General features: G+C 44.7%; 1 protein-coding gene across 1 annotated transcript; it reads left to right on the forward strand.

The window, feature by feature from the left end:
• Positions 1–622: 622 nt before the first annotated feature.
• IRS2 (insulin receptor substrate 2) lies at positions 623–8,812 on the forward strand. The gene is made up of 2 exons (XM_080613064.1): positions 623–4,713; positions 6,356–8,812. Exons 1-2 carry the CDS (start codon positions 1,194–1,196, stop codon positions 6,637–6,639), a joined length of 3,804 nt encoding a protein of 1,267 aa, XP_080469190.1. The 5' UTR covers positions 623–1,193; the 3' UTR covers positions 6,640–8,812.
• Positions 8,813–20,816: the final 12,004 nt, after the last annotated feature.

Consider the following 20,816-nt stretch of genomic DNA (forward strand, 5'->3'; position numbering starts at 1 on the left):
ATGAACTGATTTGTTCCGTTAATCCCCAGCGCCAGTCATCCCCGCGCCCTCCCCTCCTCGGGTGGCGTTCCCCCGCCGCGGCGGGGCCGGTCGGAGCGGCCGGGACCCCGAGGGGTCACACACGACACGCGGCGGCTCCGCGGGTGTTTCGGGGTGGGGGAGCAACATGATGCTGGTGCGTGAGGCAGGGGTCGCGTGGGCGCCGCGGGCTGACACACCAGGTGTAGGAGCGCGCGTACGGGGGAACCGCCGTTGCGTGTGTGTGCGAGGAGGGCTGACGCACACACGCGTGCGTGGGGGTGTGCGGGGGGGGAGCCGGCCGCACACGCGCGGCCGGAAGCTCCGCTCTGGGGGCGACAGCACCTGATGGCCGCCACGGTGCCCGCCCGTCTCCCGCCCGCCGGGGCTACGATGGATGGCGAGGGACAGCAGCCCGCGAACCAGGGCTCCCCGCCACTCCCCCGGCACGCTCGGGGCTCTGTGCGCGGAAAGTAGCGGCAAAACAGGGGGTGACCGGAGAGGGCGGTGCCACTGCGCCCGAAGGGGGCTGGAGGCTGCGGACGGGAGGGCGCCCGCCGCGGTGAGGCGGGAAGGGGGCAGGGGGCGAGGCTCCCGGCTCCCAATTGCTTCGCGTCACTTCGCACCCGTGGGCCCGCCCCGCTGTCCCATTGGTGGCCAGGGCCGTCCTTTACGCGGCGTGAGGGCCAATGCGGGGCGGTGCCGGCTGCGGATGCGCTCCGCCCCGTCTCGGTGTGTGAGCGTCTCGGTGAGGCGGCGGTCACGTGTTGTTTTGCTCTTTAGTTGGGGCACTCGGTGCGTGATGTGTTACTTACGGCGAAACTCCCGCCGGCGACGGCAGCACCAGCGGCGGCGGCGGCAGCAGCAGCAGCAGCAGCAGCGGCCGGGGAACGGTAGCGGCGCCGCCGGCACCAGAGCCGGGGAGAACGCCTGGCAGCCGCCGGTAGCACCCGCTGCCTAGAGGAGACAGCGGAGGACCCCGCTGCGGCTCCTGGCAGCCGTGCTCTTTCTGCGGAGGAATAACTTTATTTCACCCGCTTTTACTCCTTTCTCTTTTTTTCTTTTTCTTTTTTTTTTTTTTTTTTCTGCGGCGCTCGGTCCCCAGCCGCGCTCGGCGGCAGCGGCGGCAGCAGCAGCGAGAGGAGCCGGGCGGCATTGCCGCTGTGGGGTCGGGGATGGCGAGCCCCGCAGTGCTGGGGCTCTTGCCCCCCATGAGCTCCCCATCCGGCCCCAACCTGAATAACAACAACAACAACAACCAGGGCGTAAGGAAGTGCGGGTACCTGCGCAAGCAGAAGCATGGCCACAAGCGCTTTTTTGTGTTGCGGGGCCCCGGCGGCGGCGGGGAGGAGGCGGCCGGCGCGGGGGGCGCCCGGCTGGAGTACTACGAGAGCGAAAAGAAATGGAGGAACAAGTCTGGGGCGCCCAAGCGGGTGATCGCTCTGGACTCCTGCCTCAACATCAACAAGCGGGCAGACGCCAAGCACAAGTACCTCATCGCCCTCTACACTAAGGACGAGTACTTCGCCGTGGCGGCGGAGAACGAGCAGGAGCAGGAGGGCTGGTACCGGGCTCTCACAGACCTGCTTAACGAGGGAAAGGTGGCCAGTCAGGGATCTCCCCACCGCCACCTCGCCTCCCCCTTCGCCGCTTCTTGCAGCGCGGCCGCCGCCTCCCTGGCCGCCGCCGGCGAGGACCTCAACTACGGGCTGATCACCCCGGCATCCGTTGCCTACCGGGAGGTCTGGCAGGTGACGCTGAAGCCCAAGGGCTTGGGGCAGAGCAAAAACCTTACCGGCGTTCACCGGCTCTGCCTCTCAGCCCGCACCATCGGTTTCGTGCGCCTAAACTGCGAGCTGCCCTCGGTCACGCTGCAGCTGATGAACATCCGCCGCTGCGGCCACTCCGACAGCTTCTTCTTCATCGAGGTCGGGCGCTCGGCGGCCACCGGCCCCGGGGAGCTCTGGATGCAGGCGGACGACTCGGTGGTGGCCCAGAACATCCACGAGACCATTCTGGAGGCCATGAAGGCGCTGAAGGAGCTGTCCGAGTTCCGGCCCCGCAGCAAGAGCCAGTCCTCCACCTCTTCCTCCTCGGGGGGGGCTGCCGGGCCCGGCGGCAGCGGTGCCTCCGCCACCCACCCCATCACCGTGCCCGGCCGCCGGCACCACCACCTGGTCAACCTGCCTCCCAGCCAGACCGGCCTCCTCCGCCGCTCCCGCACCGACAGCCTCGCCGCCGGCGCCGGCACCAAGTGCACGCCGTGCCGGGTGCGGACGGCCAGCGAGGGCGACGGCTGCCGGGTGGGCTCGGTGGCCGGCAGCCCCATGAGCCCGGGCCCCGTGCGGACCCCGCTCAGCCGCTCGCACACGCTTAGCAGTGGCGGCGGGGGCCGGCAGGCGGGGAAGCTGCTGCCAGTGCTGGCCGGCGGCGGCGGCCTGCAGAGCAGCCGCTCCATGTCCATGCCTGCATCCCACTCGCCCCCCTCTGCCACCAGCCCCATCAGCCTCTCATCCAGCAGCGGCCTCGGCTCCGAGCCTGCCCACCCGCATCACCCACAGCGCCCATCCAGCGGCAGCGCGTCCGTCTCCGGCTCCCCCAGCGACGCCGGCTTCATGTCCTTCGACGAGTACGGCTCCAGCCCGGGCGGGGACCTGCGGCCCTTCTCCTCCTCCTCCACCGCCAGCAACCGCAGCAACACCCCCGAGTCGGTGGCCGAGACCCCCCCGGTGCGGGACCCCGGGGGCGGCACCGATCTCTACGGCTACATGGCGATGGAGCGCCCCCCGAGCGGCCGCCTTTGCTACCGACCCGGCCCCGACGCCGCGGCCGACAGAGGCCATCGGAAGCGTACTTACTCCCTCACCACCCCGTGCCGCCAGCGGCCCGCCCCGCCGCAGGTCTCCTCCGCTTCCCTCGACGAGTACACGCTGATGCGGGCTACCTTCGCCGGCAGTGCCGGCCGCCTCTTCCCTTCCTGCCAGGCCGGGGCTTCCCCCAAAGTGACCTACACCCCCTACCCCGAGGACTATGGGGACATCGAGATCGGCTCCCACCGCAGTTCCGGCAGCAGCAGCACCAACCTGGGGCCGCCAGCAGGGGGGGGGGGAGGCGGGGGGGATGATGACGGCTACATGCCTATGACCCCCGGCGTGGCCGCAGCCTTAGGACAGGGAAGCCGGGGTTGCGATGATTACATGCCCATGAGCCCCACCAGCGTGTCTGCTCCCAAGCAGATCCTGCAGCCCCGGGCAGGGGTGGGTGGCGGGTCCCCCGGGAACAGGAGCAGCTATAAGACCAGCTCACCCGGGGAGAGCTCCCCTGATGATAGCGGGTACATGCGGATGTGGTGTGGCTCCAAGCTGTCTGTGGAGAGCTCGGATGGGAGGCTGAGTAACGGTGACTATATCAACATGTCCCCTCGGGACCCCCAGCACGGGCCCCAGGCTCCCTCCCTCACTCCCCCGGACTTCTTCTTTGCCCCTTCGGGGCATACTTCCAGTGAGCCCCCCAAGCCCGGCTGCTATTCGTACAGCTCCTTACCCCGCTCTTACAAGAGCCAGGGCCTGGTGAAGGACAGTGACCAGTATGTCTTCATGAACTCCCCGGGGAGGATGATCCCGGAGGAGGTGGTGTGCGGAGCGGGCCAGTTGCCTGCCAGCACTTTCGCCCCCTCCAGCCACACGGTGCCTTCGCCCCTGCGGCACAGCCGGACCGAGAGCTTCCTGAGCCAGCGGTGCCAGCGGGCGGTCCGGCCCAGCCGCCTCTCTCTGGAGACCTTGCGGACAATGCTGCCCAGCATGAACGAGCACCCTCTGCCGCCCGAGCCCAAGAGCCCCGGTGAATACATCAACATCGACTTTGGGGATGCTGCCGTTTATTCTCCCCCCTCACTGCCTGCGGACAGCCCGGCCTCCTCCCTGGGCTCAGGCACGGGGCAGAGGCGCTCCCCGCTCTCTGACTACATGAACATTGAGTTCGGGTCACAGTCGCCTTCGCAGTCTGGCACGGTCTCGGTGGGCTCCCTAGAAGCGCTTTCACCAGGCTCCTCCTCCAGCACCAGCCAGCCCGAGGGGCGCTACCTGAAGGCGGCTGTGGGGGTGGCTTGTTCATCCAGCCCGTCCGATGGTGGGGATTACACCGAGATGACCTTTGGCATGGCCACCACCCCACCCCAACCGATCGTTCAGAAGCCAGAAAGTGCCCGGGTCACCAGCCCCACGGCGGGGGTGAAGAGGCTCACCCTCTCTGGGGTGGAGGCTTTCATTCTCTCCAGCCCTCCCCCAGACCCAAATCGGGGGGCTAAGGTCATCAGGGCAGATCCGCAGGGGCGCAGGAGGCACAGCTCGGAAACTTTCTCCTCCACCACCACTGTGACCCCTGTGTCCCCCTCCTTCGCGCACAACCCCAAAAGGCACAACTCGGCCTCGGTGGAGAATGTGTCCCTCAGGAAAAGCGAAGGCCTGGAGGAGGAGCAGGGTAGCAGCCCCATGTGCCGGGAGACCTCGGCTGGCTTCCAGAATGGCCTAAACTACATCGCCATTGATGTGGTGGATGGGACCCTGGCAAACTGTGACAAAGCCAGGTCGAAAGCCAGGCACGCCCTGAACGGTGGCATCAACGGAGTGGAGATGAGCGCCTATGCCAGCATAGACTTTCTATCTCACAACCTTAAAGAAGCAAGTGCTGTGAAAGGTGAGTAGCTACATCTGACAGTGCCTGCCATGCGTGTTTGTGCTTAGCGTTTGTTCCTCATTGCAGGGTTGTGTTTTGTTGGTAGAGCCCTCTCCCTCCTTGCTTCCTTAAAAATCTCTTTTCCCCCAGTATGTCCTGTAATAAACAGTCTTGGAGGAACTCGCTGGCTCTTTGTATGAGAAAAAGTTTAATTTTAGGATATTTCTTCACATTTGAATTCTACTGTGCTATTATTACTACGAGTGTATAGTTTTGGATACCCCAATAGAGGCTAATGTTTACACAGTTACTATGTTTGGGCTGTACTTCAGAGTTTTCTTATGTAAGATTTTGGAAAGTGTTTGGAAAATATGACCAGAATAGTTTATGTTAATGCAACTTCTAATACTATTTTAAAATGTAAAATGATTAAAAAAAAAAAAAACAACCAAAACAAAAACCGAATCCTTGGCTCTCTTGCTGGGAAGGTCAATCATGCCAAAATGAGAAGGATAAATTTAATATTTAGGTTTGGAAATATCTCTTGCAAAAGTTTTAACAGTAAATCATGGTGAGCATGGAACGTGAATTAAAAAAAAGTAATAATTCTTTCCAGAAGTCGCTATATGCATGAGCTGTTGCATGTTGTATCGCACATTCGCACATTTCCCTTCAAGGCCTGCTCTATGGTGGGCTGTAACTGTGTCCCAGCTGTCAGCTGAGCCCCATCATGGATGACCACTTGGTTTGTTTTGCTTTTATACGATTGCAAGTGCCGGGTGTTCCAAGGCAAAAGCAAACCAAAGAAGTGGGAAACTTGGGGCGAGAGAGAATTTAGGTTTTAATTATGTAGCTGTTCCTTTGTGGAGGTGCCAGTTATGCTGTGGAAAAAAAAAAAAAAAAGAAAAGAAGCAAAGAAATACTCACACACTCCCAAGATAGCAACCTGCCTTCTTTCACTGAGTGAGAATTTGTGTGCAGCTGGGGGCTGGTTGAGGAAGGCACCAAAGAGCCAGCCAGTCAAGGATTTAAAGTTAATGATGAGACGCTGTAGGGATTCTCTTTGCTCTTGAATTTATGCAAGACGTGGTACTTCGACCCTGTATGCATTCATAGCTGTGCTGTATGTTCACGGGGCTAGCTAGGTGAGGTGGCATACTGCAGGAAACTTAGCTTCTTAGAGGTGGATAGTGCTTGCTGCTGTAGTCATGGTGCTGATGGGGGGCACCAGTAACAGCCCAACAGCGACAGCTTGTAAGAACCACTGACAGTTTGTTTTTTTCTTCTGTGTTCTGAGTAGCTAGTTGATTTTGAAGAAGAAAATATTTTCTCTTTTGATAGGAAGTACAGGAAGATGGAAAAGATGAGAGAGAGAGAGAGAGAGAGAGAGAGCCAGCGTTTGCAGAGCAAGCTTTGCACCTAATTAAGGCAAGCGGATTGCTGAATGCAGTGTCAGAGTTTGTGAGGATGATGGACGCTTACTCTGATGGACTGGAAGGGCTGAGGGCAGAGCATTACTTTGAGTCTGTTGCTTTTAGTTTTGCTGGGGTTGATTTTGGGCTTGATCCGGACCGATCTGGGTGCTTAGCGTTGGGCTGGTGCCCCAGGCACCCACAAATGATTGTGCCCTTTGCTTTGCAAACTGAAATTTGTTTTTTCACAGAAACGAGGAGTTTTTCTTCAGCCACCTACGGCCCCAACTGCAAACCGAGGCCCAGGTTGGGAAAGAGCTATTTCCACAACATTCCCCAAACTGCTGACCTTAAGGAGGGGGGGAGAAGGGGCGGCGGGCACCGGCTACCAAGAAAACCTGGAGTGGATGGGCGAAAAGCAGGAGCGAAGGAGACGGTGGGTGGGATAAGCAGGGGCAACTGGCTGCTGTCCTTCCTTCCCTCCCTCCTTCCTTCCTACTTTCTTTCCCACCCAGTAAAAAGGAGAATGCAGTAAACACAGCCATGTTAATTTGGTACACGGTGGTGTCCAAAGGAGGGGATTCAGTTCTGCTATGAATTTGTTAAAGGGTGGTTATAGGCTTGCCTTATTTTAATATTTAATCTGCATGCGTGTGTATTTCTCCTCTTTCCCGTAAGCTTTTAAATACAGAACGCATCAAGGAGTGGTGCAGGGAAAGAAGCTGGTTGAAATTTCCTCTCTCTGTAGGAGGCAAGGCTGGCCTCTCCACCACCCTGTTCCTCAGAAGCGTGCATGCCTGCGGGGTGTACTCGGGGTTGGGGGACTTGGGGAGCAACAAAGCCAATGTGGGGAGGAAAAACCTCACCCCAGCATCACACAGTGTTAGGCACCAAAACCAGGGGGTCAGGTTAGTTGCACCTGTGGCAGGCAAACTGGAAAAGCCATAGCATGGGGGAAGGAGAAATGTATCACAAAGGACTTGATCGATGTAAGCTGAATTGAGTCATTGACTTCTGCAGGTGTCCTAGTTTCTCTTTTGGTTTTCATTGGGATTTCACACCAAGGTTTGTTTACAGAAGGACTGCCTCCACTCTTTAAAAAGATCACCGAGTATTCTACCAGCGTATTTGAATTTCAAACATTGTGATTTGGGAGACTACTAAGAATGCCATGTTTTACATAGAAAAACATATGCAATTTAGAGAAAATTGTATTTTGAGCATAAGCAAGATCATTTTAACACAGTAGTAATTCAGGTAGATTTGAGATAATGTAATTTTGTAAAAATGATTTGCACAAGAGATAGCTTATATATAATCAGCATTGTTTACTTCGTTGTTCGCACTTTTTCAAATTTTGTTTTTAACTATATTAGCAAAGTGAGAAGCTTTAATTCTTCAGAACTTCTTCAAAACCCAGGAGAGGTTTCTAGCAATTGTAAAATATTGGAAAATTCACATACATTTAATATTTAGAACAGGAGAATGTCAGAGATACAGGGAATACAAACAGACTCCTTGTAATCACCTCAGTAAATTAATATTTTGATTTGTGTAAAATACATGTAAAAAACACAGTTTGAAATGTGCCTGAGGGTCTGTAGTAGTAGATGTGTTTTCATGTGGGTGTTTTAAGGTAAATTATTTGTATTATTTAAAGGTGGCTGGCTTTCCCGTGTAGCTTGTTTCTCTGCTATCAGTAACTTGCCTCTGCTGTAGGGAGTGCTGTGCTTTTGGAAATCTCTGTCCATGTTATCCTGTCATGGCAAAAGCAAATGAGTGCATTCACAACTGCTGTCAAAACAGAACAATTAGAAGGTTGCTTGAAATTATCGTTTTGTTCAGTTTTACTGTGTTCTGAAAGTGTGCAAATGTTTAAGAATTGGAGAAACACTTGCCATCATCTGATGTGTAAATAAAGTAATGCTGTTACTGGTTGGTTCAAACTTGTTACTTGCTGGTAATTAGCCTTTGTTCTTAAATTATGACTGCTTTTTCTGCTTAAAAAACATATGAACTATGTATGGTTTTCATTATTTATGGAGAAATTTACAGTAATTTTTCTCATAGTGTAAATTATTTATTCCAGTATATTTATGACAGATTACACTTAGTAATTATATGACTTTTTATGGTGGATCTGTTGAAGTCAAATGGGAGTTTTGTCTCTGGTGGGGTCAAGATTTTGCTCTGTGTAATCCTGAAATTCTTAAGTAAAATTTCCATTAAATTTAGTGGGTGTGTAATAGGGAATTTTTCTTACTAGAAAACACCAGACTTGGGTGGGTTATCTTTAATTTTGTTTTCTTTTCCGTTAAGAAAATACTCTGTAACTTGTGAATGTTTCTAGTAGTTGATCTGGTTTTCTAAAATTGAACAGATGCTCTGTGTAATGGTACAAAAAAAACTTGAGGGATGTTTTCCTCCTGTGTTAGTTTCTTTTGTCTAGATTTATTTAAAGAAGTCATCATCTGTAATGCATCTACTTAAGATCGTAATAAGGTGATTTTTGATAATAATGACCCCCCCTCTTGCCTTGTCAATTAGCTCTTCTATGAGGGTTTTATGATTGCAGCTAAACAATAAAAAGCCTATCTTAAGAAATCTCTTCTGTGTCTTTCTAATGGCATTTTAGATTATTGAAAACATAACCCTTGTATTGTTTTTCTTTGTGATTACTTTCGCACAATGAATTATTAAGGGTTCCCTCCCCCTTCTCTAATATGCCAACTGCCATGAAGTTTTGGTTCTCAGAGCAGCATGAGAATGTTTGTCTTTTTAACAAAACATGTATTCATTTTAAAATGGCTTCTTAAAGGTACTAGAAGGACTATATGCTGTGTTAGAAAGCTGTACATCTTTTGAAGGTCTTTTTGAATAAAGTAGTTGTGGTAAATTCTGCAAGAACATTAAAATTAACAGCAGAAAGAACTGAACTAATACCCTAATACCTTACAGAGTTTGATTTTTTTTTTTTAATATATATATATATTTATTTTTTTTTTACCTCTTAAGCTTAGAATTAAAAATTTGAGGGGTTTTTTGCAACCTCGAGAAATCAGCTTCTTTTCTCTCAGGTTGCATTTTACAGCTAACCAAACCAAAATAGTTAGGTCTGAACCTTAAAGTGCCACTTGTGAAATGGAAAATGTAAACTGAAGTTATCTAAGATTAAATTAAGCCTTTGATAGTTTAAATTATGTTCATTATATGGATGTCAGCTTTTTACAGGCAGATAGAATATTTAAATGTATAGCATCTATTAGACTTCTATTTTGCTTTATACTTCATGTTTAGCTATACTGCTCCTAGAAAGAATGTCATGGTTTCTTTGAGTCATTTAAGATAAATTGTTATAGACCAAGTTGAATGGTGGGTTTGTTCTAAAATGAACCAGTACAGTCATTGCTCAAGGCGGAGGAAGTGCTTAGGCTGATGATTGCTTCTGATTGCTTGATTTCTTTCAAGATAGCTACAGAGGCTAACATTTGCTTGTAAGTAAAATGGATAAAGGAATGTTTGAGTATTAGGACGTGTTTTATATGGTGGTTTTGTTTTTATTTAATAAAGAGAGAATGACATGGGTTTCTTTACACTTGATTTACTATTATTTTAAAATAGCATTAATTACATTGGAATGCTGAAGCGGTTTAACAGTTGAAACACAGCAAGCATCCACAGAAAAATGAAGCTAGAGTTTAGGTATGTAATCTAACTTCCCCCCTATTCAGCAGTTAAATGGCAACATAGGTACAGTGGGATATTTTCTGTTTATATTGGATTTTCTCTAAAGCTCCATTAATATGTTTCTTTTAAAGTAATAAACACCTAAAGAAATTGCTGTATCTGGAGTCTTCTTTCCTCCCCCCCATTAGTTGAGGTACAGTATGCTTTTGTACTGGTTGTCCATATGTTTTTTCTGTGTCTAGGTGTGTTGTGTATTGGTCATTATATACTTCAGCAGAGTTTGTGGAAGTTTTAATGTTATGTTGGTGTGCATAATGGCAATTTGAAGTGAGCGTAGTGACTGGTGTGATAAATTAGGGCTTGTGGTTATAAGGGTTTCAGAACTCTTTGTTTTTTGTTGTAGTTTCTTAGTGTTTGCTTAGAAGCGATCTGTGTATATGTGGAAATCAGTAGCATCCCTTGAGTTTTTAGAAGAGAGTGTAGTGACCCCAAAGTTCAGATATGTTTTATTTGTGTGTCTGTTCTCTGGCATGTAGCTATTTTTAAAGTTTTTGTGTGTATGTGTGTAGGGGGTCAAGAGTGGCAGCCTTGAAAGGCCAAGTTCAGCTGAGCAATTGCCTTGCTGCTGGCTCTTGAAAAGGCTGGGTTTCCTCTTGCAGCTTTCCCAAAGGAAATCTTTTCTTGTTGGTTTTGTGGGGTTTTGGGGGGATTTTTTTTGGTTGTGGATTGTTTTTTTGTTGGGTTTTTTTTGTTTGGTTGGTTTTTTTGTGGGGGGTGTTGGTTGTTTTGTTGTGGGTTTTTTTGGTTTTAGGTTTGTTTTTTTTTTTTTACACTTACGGTAATCTCAACTGCATTTAGCTGTCCAGCATGTGGACGTTCGGGGTTAGTCAGTCCACCAGGTGCTCTGGAAAATCAATAGCAGTATGCAGAGCCAGCAAGAGAAAGATGTTCCCACATCTTTCAAATGCAAGTTACAAAGTAGCATGAATTTCCTCCCTGCATCTCTGTCTGCTACAGTGGAAACTAGGATTGCTGGTTTAGATTGTATTTGCAGTTTCCACACGAATTTAGGTAGGATGCATCCCATAGGTTGTAAGAGTTTGTATTTAAAACAAGTTTTTAAGGCTTAGTTGTTACATGCCTGGTCCAAAGCATAGATAAGTCACTGTAAAGATTGCTTATGTCGTTACAGAGGCTCACCTGAAAAATACCCTTCATGGAGTGTTGAAGTGCTAACACATATAGTAAGTAACATTTGAGGCTCACTGAAACACAGGAGTAGTGTGTAATCTCCTCTGTGTTGCCAGTTAGACAGTAATGTGTAACTTCCTTGAAGAATAAGTGTGATCACAGCGACTAGTCTTGTATGTGCATGCACATGTGCATGGCATTGTGCTGTTGCTTGGTAGCTGGGGTGAAAAATTGGCCACTAAACCAGCAATGTTTAGGAAAGGTGTTCAATCTGATCATGAGAAATCCTTGTGGAAATAGGTTTAAAGGACTAAAGACAATACTTGGAGTTCTGTTACTATCCAGGTTTTGTTACTTTCACAATTATTATTTTTTTTTTTCAAAACAAATGTTCTGAATTTATTATCAGTGATTATGACCCAAAATTATGTATAGGTGTAAATAAAATAGTAATTAAAAATATTCACTTCTTGTGCACATTGAAGGGCAGTACATGCTGGAAAGAGGTATGTTACAAGTTAGCAGTAGGGAAATACTTTCCAAAATAAACATCTTTGATAGTAGGCTGTGTTTTTGTTTGTTTTTCAAATCCAGATTTGCCTACTTGAGTTAAATGGAAGTTATTTTAGGGTGTGCTTTTTATCTCAGTAAATCAGTCACAGAAATAGTTAAGAGGAAAAAAATTCAACCCTAGCTACAAATGTAAGCCCCCACCTGTGATAGTAACATCTAGATTGCAGAAAAGTATTGCAATAGCTTGATTCCATAGATCAGGAGTGATTCAGTGTTTTGTTTACATTATTTGTCAATCTCCTCAGCATCCTAGAGAAGAACACTTCCTTCCTGGCAGATGGCAGCCCCAGGGCCATGCACCTGCCATTACAAGCACTGCACACTAGTAATCTACCCCAGCACTGCTGTTGACAAGAGGCTAATGATTGGAGACTGTCTGCCTGACAGCCTAAACAAAATAGGAACATATTTGTCCTTCAGCGAGGGTCTGAGAGACCTTAGGAAGGACAGTCAGGACAGTATACTGAAGAACTATAATGGAATTTAATTTAAACCTCTTTGGTAGTGTTTGCAGTGTGAGCCACTTTTAAGATAATGATGCTCCAGAAAGTGAATGATGTCTCAAAGAAGGGATTTTCTGTTTCTCTGGCAGAGCGATAGCTAACTTTATATTAATAGCTCTGTGTCAATGGGAGGAGGAAGGCTTGTGTGATTTAGCTGGCCCTGCCACAGTCCTCTGCAGCAGTCTGCCCTTGTTGGAAGGAGGGGGTCGGATGTCCTTGTGCAGGGCTCTGTCCTGTTTTGGCGAATGGGGCCTGAGCAGTATTAGAAAGTCAGAATGTCTCTTTAATTGTTTGAGTGGTGTGTTTGGTACTTGCATAATGCATTCCCATTTCAATAATTTGATTTCTGATATTACATGTTTTTATTATGTCCTTAGACCAGGATCTCTTATTTTATCTGTTGTACATTTCTCTTATAAGCTTGCGTGTTTGGTTTTCTTCCTTGAAAAGAGTGCGGGCGATGTTTCTAGGGGACGCTATCCAAGGCAAGGGTATCTTTGAAGTAGGCCAGGATGTTCTTTGCTAAATTTAAAAACTACCCAAATATTACCCAGAGTTTGTAGAGTATTAAGCAGGATTACATGACGCAGGGATTAGACATTGTTGAGCAGCTTGTTTTTGTTTGAAGGGGTCAGAAATGAAGCCACTGGGGCTTTAGTGTGATGCCAAAATAGCAAACTTGCTGATACCAGAAACAGCAGAATTTTCTTAGAAACAGTAGAGCACAGTGGACAATTTTCCAAGCTTTTTCAAGTGGTGCTTGAGTAAAATTTGTTTCACACGTGCTGTGATGACAAGCGTAAAGTATGAAACTTAACATTTTACATTACCATTGGGTCTCAATTTCCAAGTTTGTTCCACAGGTGCTTTACAGTAGACTAAGAACAACACTGTAAGTGTGACTTAAAGCAGAGGACTTTGCTTCTCTTCAAAGACAAATCAATAAATCATTCCAGTGACAGTGGGAAAATCATGTCAATGAAATAAGATCTAAGCAGTTTTAGATTTGCCTCTTGTGCTGTGTGCTCCCAACAGGAGCAATATATTATTTTAAAACAGTGCTTAAGACAGTCCTAATATTCAGTTTAACCCCTCATTAAATTGCATAGCATTGGCAAGGTAATGCATGGAATGAAGCTTTGGAATATTTCCTTTCTTTTATTTTTTTTCCCCCTTTGGATTTAGACTTTTGCTCACCACGAGTCAGAAGACTGATTGAACAAGGCATCTGACATTCTTTTGGGGAAGAGTTAGGCTTAACTCTTACGTAGGAGATGGTAGTGTTGAATAGTTGCTCTAGAACAAAAAACCAGCAACTATGCAGGCTTAGTCTGCCTTCACTGATGGAGATAACTGAGGCTATATGAAGTTATTTGCAATAACTGATAATGTTACATTTTAGCATTATTTAAAAGAAGTAAGAATAGAATTTACAAGTGGATGCAAACTTCATCAGTTTTTTAGTGAATTCAAAACCCCTTTAAATCACCAAGTTTATTGCTTCTACTACCGTGGTCTCTCCAGTGCTTGAGTTATTCAGAAGTTATGGTGTGAGTTTATTCTCTAGTCTTTTTACCAGTTTCTCAAAAACTCCAGTGAGTGGCTTTAGTTTGCTTTAAAAGAAGGCAGACCAAATGTCAGGTGACATGTCTAACCAAAATTTTCACTGATACCAAGAAAAGACTTCTTGCAAGGGAATTACGAGGTTTGGATGTGGAAGGCGGAGGCAAAACCTTCCTGTAAGGCAGTTGCACTGGGTTGTGTTGTAATATCATTTGTTTTTACAAAGTAAACATTAGGAAAGTTTAAATGAGAGTGGTTTGCATCTTTTACAACAGGTTCCAGTCCTGAGCAATTATTTCTGCCAAAATTAATGAAATATAACTATGTTTTCTTAATGTAAAAAAGAAAAAAAAGTTACACTTTTGTAAGAATCTTGTACACAAATGTGATAAAATATTTATGATGGTGATTAATATTAAAAGTTTTTTGTGAACTGTTAAAAGTCACTATATTACAATTATTTACAACAAATTAGTTTGATCTAGCATAAAGCTTTCAACATTTTTGTTCGGCTTTGGGATCAAGCTTGTATAACTTAATGCAAGGGTACATAATTCCCTCTGATGTTACAGAATTGGTGCTCATGACTTTAACAATAGTTACAGAGAAATGACTGTGTGGTGGAGCATTAGGAATAAATATACAGATAGATAGATATAGATATATGATGCATAGGTACAGAATACTTGAGAGAATTGATCATAAACTTAAAATGATTAGCATGTAAGACGTTATAATCCCAACAGTTTGGCAGTTACTCTCACAGGTACCAGTGAGAGATTCTAACGTGTATCAATGAATGCTAAGATAATATTGCATTTTGGATATCTAAGAAAGGTAACTTACTACACTGTTCTGTTTCAGTATCTAAATGTCACATGAAAATCCTGTCAAGATAGGCTTTTAACTTTCACCATATCTGGTATATTTTTAAATAAGTAGTAGATTGCAGGGGTTCTAAATAAATAAATGGGCAGTGTTGAATGTTAGCCAATAGAATGATTTCCAGATACAAATGCGCCACTGTATTTCAGCACTGTAAGTGACTTCTGGTCCAGGTCCTCACTCATTTATTTATTTTTTTTTTTTTTCTGTTAGCATGAATGTTCAAGTGACAGTGAACTGAAAGCTTTGCAATGTATGGTAACATGAGATAGTCCATCTGTTATTAAAAAAGTAAATCAAAACTTGATAGAAAAATAGCTGGACTTTTGTTATTGATTTGAACTAATGAACTAGAATTCGGCCCCCAGGAAATAAATTGATGTACTTTTATTTTCATAGATACATACTTGACTATGCTAGAAAGCGGGAACAGTAGACTTGGATCTTGAAGCTTAAGTGAGCACAGCCAAACTGGTGTGCCTGAATGCAGAGAGAGCTGGCCTGTGCTGTGAGTGAGCTATGTAGGATGTTTAAGTCCCACACTGCTGTTTGATGGACTTGTAAGAGGTCATTCAGAGAATCTTCTGCAAGTCTGAAATTATTCCCCAAGTCTCGAGTTTGCCTCATCAGTCACGAACACGGCAAGCTTTAATTTGCCATACTGGCCATGAGGATGCTATGTTGTCATATTAAGAGAAAATATTGCAACATTTTCTGTTCCTCTCGCTCCTTGGTAGATGTTTTCCATTTCCTTTGTACTCACAGATTGGCTGTTGTCGCTTGTACAAGTTGATAACATTTCAACTGTACTATTTGAAAAAAAATGTATTGAGAGTTATTTACATGATAATTTTGGTCATAAAGACTCAAGCTTGTATTCTACTTAATTTTACTTTGCCAAAGAATACAATTGCATTGATTTTTACTAATAATTTCCATATCATTATAGCATAGATTACTCTGTTTTCTTACCCTAAATATAGGAGAAGCAGAATGCTGAAGTTTGGTTCAGGATCTTTTTGTTTGTCTGTTTGTGGTTTTGGTTGCTATTCTTTGTAAATAATAAAAAAATATAGATAAAAATCCAACCACTGCCCCATCTCCCCACTCCCCCCCCCAAAAAAAAACAAACCAAAAGACCAAACAAAAACACCCCCAAACCCACACCAATAAAAAAAAAAAAAAAAAAAAACACCAAATTAAAACTCACAGAAAAGGTGCCTGGGACTTCAGAACCTGTACCTTGGAAATAGCGAACTCTTTTGGGTATTGATGCGTAGGAGACAACTTTAGACCCTCCACTGTAGAGACTCTACCTTGAGTGGAATGAAGTGTATGCATCTTGTCCTTAGTCAGGTATCTTAACTCTGAAGATGTTATTCATATTTCCTATTAGTTTGTTTTAGACACCAGCCCATTCATCAGGCACTGATTTTTAGCTTGTCGTCTTGAGGCATTTTCCCATCCATTTTGTAAAGGGCTGCCTGAGCAGCCAACTCTTCTCCATTCCACTCTGGAGGCAAAGTTCTATTAAGTTCTGCTGAAGATGACAAAACAGTAGACAAGTCTTTTATTGAAACTGTATGTTAAATTTCTAATTTGCAAACTTTTCATTTGTTTTATCATGTAAACCTATTGTTTTATTGGACTGTGAAATGGCTTTATCTTACTCGTTAGTGCAACTGTGGGGTTTTGTATATGTATGCGTACTTGAGCAAGATCTTAATTTTGCTTCTGTAGCCAAAGAAACATTTCATGCTTTGGTATGTCTCAAAATATATTGTTATCTGCATCAGCTACAGACAAAGCTGATTCTTACCTGGAAGAAGGGAATAAATTGTATTTGATCAGTTAAAAATAGCGCTGTGCTAAAAATAATTATATTTGGTAGTTGTCAGTAAATTCAGGAGCAGGAAACACTTGTCCAAATTTCGTGTTTTAGTTTAGGAAAAACAGTGGAAATAAATGCTACCCATATTAGTACAGGATGTAGCATAGTGGGGCTTTGACTGTAACTGTCTGAGTGAACAACATTACTATTTGTCCTTTAAGTCTAAAATTCTGTTTCTTCGCTGGATCAGACGGTACTGGATGTTGTTTTTTTCTCCTAGTATGTGTATTTCTCCTGGTATATCTGGTGGCGCCTCTCTTAAACTTCTTTTCTGCTTCTGCAATGTGATAAATTTAAACTTGACAGCGGTTTCCAAGATTTTTCATAGCAGCTGTGAGATACGAATAAGGATTCTTGGAACTATTTCTCTTTTCTCATGGATTGTCTTAGGTCCCATTTTGGGCCATTTGTGACCACATAATATTTTTCTGGAATAGTAGTAATTACTTCAATTAATTTTTTCAATGTACTTTAATTAAAAATAGCTACTGGATGTAGGGACCTCTGATACAGTATTAAGTAGTCCATGGACTATAATTTGGAAAGCTGTAATGTGGAGGAACATTTACAGCCTGTTCATACTGGCTTTATTCTGTATGCGTTTTATGGAAACGGTTAAGTAATTGCCCTAGTCTTGTTCTTGCTGTATAGGAAAGTGTATCTGTGGTCTCATAGGTTGAATTTGGATTCTTTTTTTTTTTTTTTTTACTTAACATTTCTCTCTTTTATTTTTTTATATGACACTTGGAGGGGCTGAGGCATCAAGGTGGAAGACAGAATCAAAGTAGTTATGCCTTTTATTAGCGCCTCAGATTGGTTCGTTGGTTTTTCCTTCTCACAAATAGGCATCTTGTGATTGCTACAGAAAAGTTTTGGTAGGATTGTTTAGCACAGATGGGATCGGATTGCTTCCAAGCCAAAGGAGTGTAGTCCAGAGTAGGCCATTTATCCTTGTTTTTCCTAATAGGTTTTGTGGAATTCATCTCTGCTGGGCTTCTATTTTGGTCTGATGGACACAAGAGTATAATTAAAATGCAGAAATATCTTAATCTGAGGCTGTAGGTTGACCACAAGACTTCAAAATCTTAGGGGACTTTAATGTAGATGTTCTGAGTGAAGCTGCTTAATGCCTTTTATGTTGCAAATTCCAGTTCAGGTGTTGTCAGTGTGTTATAAGGGTCCATTTTCCTGGTTTAGATTCCCACATGTGGTGGGGTTTTTTTTTATCTAGCCAGTGTTCTTGTACGTTATATAGAACTGAGAGGTTTGGCCCAGTCTGTAGACATCTCATTTGCACCTTGTTGTTAGGCTACTGAAACAGTCCTCTTAAAAATCTGGCTTCTGTAAGTAGTCACTGGAAGGATGCAGGTGTCTTTTAAGTATTGAAGAGGTGGGTTAAAGCCAGACTTTGAGATTGGTGCAAACCTGCCTTCCCTGGCTATAGAGGAAGCCTGTACGCTTGGTATAAATGAAACATCTAATTTTCAGAGGTGTATTGCTTGTGAGATCAAACTTTGTGTGGAGTTCATTGTTAGCAGAAGGACTTGAAGTGAGACTGATACTGATATGTGGATCAGCTGAAGTAGCTAAGTATTCCTGCCTGACCTGGACTGTACTCTAGTTAGTTGATGATGTATTGTACTTGTTCAGTAAATGTGAAATTAAAAGGGATTTGTGTTTTCTTTAGCTATGAAGCTGCTGCACTGTTGGCTGAATGCTTTTCAATATATTTTCTGGTCAATCACAATATGTGAAATATGCAATGGTGTCAGGGCCTTAGTATTTGGAAGCAAACTTGGGTTTCAAAGGCACAGATGCACTGTGCAAAGATGGCTTAGGCAAATACTGGTATTTTGCAAAGTATTTCTTCATGCATGTTGTCTGTCATCTTTCCTTCTCCATTCTTTGCAGAACATCCTTCCTGAATAGCATCTTTGCTTTATAAAGCCTCACCTACTGCACAGTATCCCACAGGAAGTTATAATTCCTTAATGCAATGCCCTGAAGTGCTTATCACACTCATTGGAGATGTCCTAAGCAGCTTTAAAGAGCTGGGTTACTGGCAATAGGAGAAAAATATGCATAGGTCTTTATGTACTGGAAAACATGCCTGAAGTCTAGGGGAATTCTCTGCTGCACATCATGGGACTAGAGCCAAACTCTTACAAGTGACAAAGATGGTTTTTCATCCATTTTATAGAAATAGTCCCGGTAACATTATTGACTTTCAGAAAGATGTGACATTGTCAGTTATATAGTTGTTTGGTCAGATATATTGCTATAAGTAACATGTATATGAGGTACTGGTGAGCCTTTTCAAGGAAATTGTCATTGGTTGCTTATAAACATATTTATTGGCAACAAATCAGGGGAGCCATAAAACAAAACAAAGGCACCTGTGTGAGGAGAGTACTTGGGAGAGTAGTTAAAAACAGAACTGGTGAAACAGTGGAGTACAGCTCTGTGTAAATATTTACTGAGAGCTCTTGTAATTACAGAAGAAAGTGCATCCTGCTCTGGATAGCAATATTGCATATAAATGATAGTAGTTTTTTGGTCTTTTTTCTTAAAATCTCTGAAGTTTTGAGAAAAGTGCTGTGAAAGCACACTGTACTCTGACAACATAGTATCATTCATGTTTTAATAATATTTTATATTTTATTTTCCTTGGGGAAGGTAACATTTTGTACTGCCGGTATCACTGCTGAAAAAAAGTGAAATAAGTGCTGTTTTCTAAGCTGAGATTTAGTGCAACTGATTTCCCATCAAAGTGTTATAAATGTTTTCAGGTAACATACAGCATCATTTTCCTTCTTCCAAGAATCCTGCAGGAACTGCTGGCCAGCTGTACAGGGCTTTTCATCTCACTTTTGCAGGGTTGTATAGAAATGCTTAGGCGCTGTGTTTTTGAGCCTTTCCATTGTGCTTTAGGGTTGTAAATAAGAAACGTCCCTATGGGGGAATTGCAATTCCTGTTGCTGTGTGTCTCAATATATAAAGGACAGCATTTGATGATATATGGACTGAACCTTAACTGTACATGGGAAGTAAGACTTCAGCTTTGTTGGGAGCATTAAACTAACATGTGGCAAGTTCAGAACAAGAAGGAAATAATTTTTCTTGCAGCCTGTAGTTGAATGGAGGTGAAGTGCAGGAGGTCCTTAATAGGTAAATCATTAGAAATTAGATGAGAATTTGGGGAAGCATCTCCATATGCTTGTCTCGATTTTTATAGTCTTGCTTAAGCAGCTGCTTCTTTGACCCACTTTTGGAGGAAACTGTATTAGGGACTTTAGCCTGCTTCAGTGCAGATGTTTTTTGCTGTATTGCTTATTTCACTAAATGGTTTGGGGGAGGTTAAGGTGATGGTGGTCTCTTTTTATCACAATACTTGAAGTTTACAACTTCTTACCTAGCTTCATCTTTCCCTTTCTATAACTGACTGATTCACAGTCAGCACACAATGGTGCAAATACAAAAGATTGCTAGAAGAGCATTGACAGAAATTCAAAATCATCCTTTAAAAATCTTTTTCTATCTTACTGTCAGATGCTCATAGTTTTAAGTGGGAGTGTGACAACAAGAGAAAGCAGCAGGGAAAGGATTGCCCTCCTGTGCATGCCAGGCTGGTCCTCTTAGCCTGTCCAGGCTTTCTTTTCTGTCCCTTCACTCCCCATGTATTTCTTCTGTGAGAAGCATCATCTCTGGACATACCTCCTAACTTGAAAGTCCAAAGGCTGCAGCAGGCAGCCTAATGCTTCGTGTGTGACCATCCAGTGGGCTTAGGTGCCAGGTTAGATGCAAAAGAGAATGTATGGAATGCCAGGGGTGTTTCAGTGTTCTTGGTAAGCAGTCTGAAAGTCAGTTTGCAAAACAGGCAGATAGCTGACTGTGAAAGTTGACAAGAACCTTGTGTTTTAAGACATTTCTGGAGGATAAATGTCTTCCTCTAGGATGGAGGAATGCTCCAGTCTCCATAAAGACTCTGTAGATCTGAAACCTGTTTTGATATTAGGTGCCTAAGCCCTTTTGGCAATGATGGAAGCAGGGATCAGTCTTTCAAAGAGAGCCTGAATGAAGTGTTTCTGTTCCCTTGCCCACAATATTTACGTGGCTAGAGCACTCACCCAGGACTGACCAGCATTTTCTGGCTGAAAAAAGTCTCAATTCTCTTTCCCCCCTCCCCATCCCTAGTGTGTCTTAGCCATATATTCTTTGATAGAGTTCTTTATTTCTTTCTTGCTGAAGCTGTTTTCATGGAATAATTAGATATCCAGTGTAACGGAAAGGGAGAATGGACATCACTTCCCACAACTTACATGAGTCCTTATCCCTGTTCCCATGAATATTTAAATTTTTAATATGAATAATTCTTCAACTTAATCACTGGAAGAGATTGCTTTTTCTCCCCAGTGAGAG

The sequence above is a fragment of the Psittacula echo genome (genome assembly GCF_963264785.1).
Source record: "Psittacula echo genome assembly, chromosome: 3".
Classification (NCBI taxonomy): Eukaryota; Metazoa; Chordata; class Aves; order Psittaciformes; family Psittacidae; genus Psittacula; species Psittacula echo.

Excerpts from the sequence above, each read along its gene's own strand:
- IRS2 (XM_080613064.1), top strand. The coding sequence starts at position 1,194 with ATGGCGAGCCCCGCAGTGCTGGGGCTCTTGCCCCCCATGAGCTCCCCA. Across the intron at positions 4,714-6,355 it reads AGAAGCAAGTGCTGTGAAAG|AAACGAGGAGTTTTTCTTCA; the intron begins GTGAGTAGCTAC and ends GTTTTTTCACAG.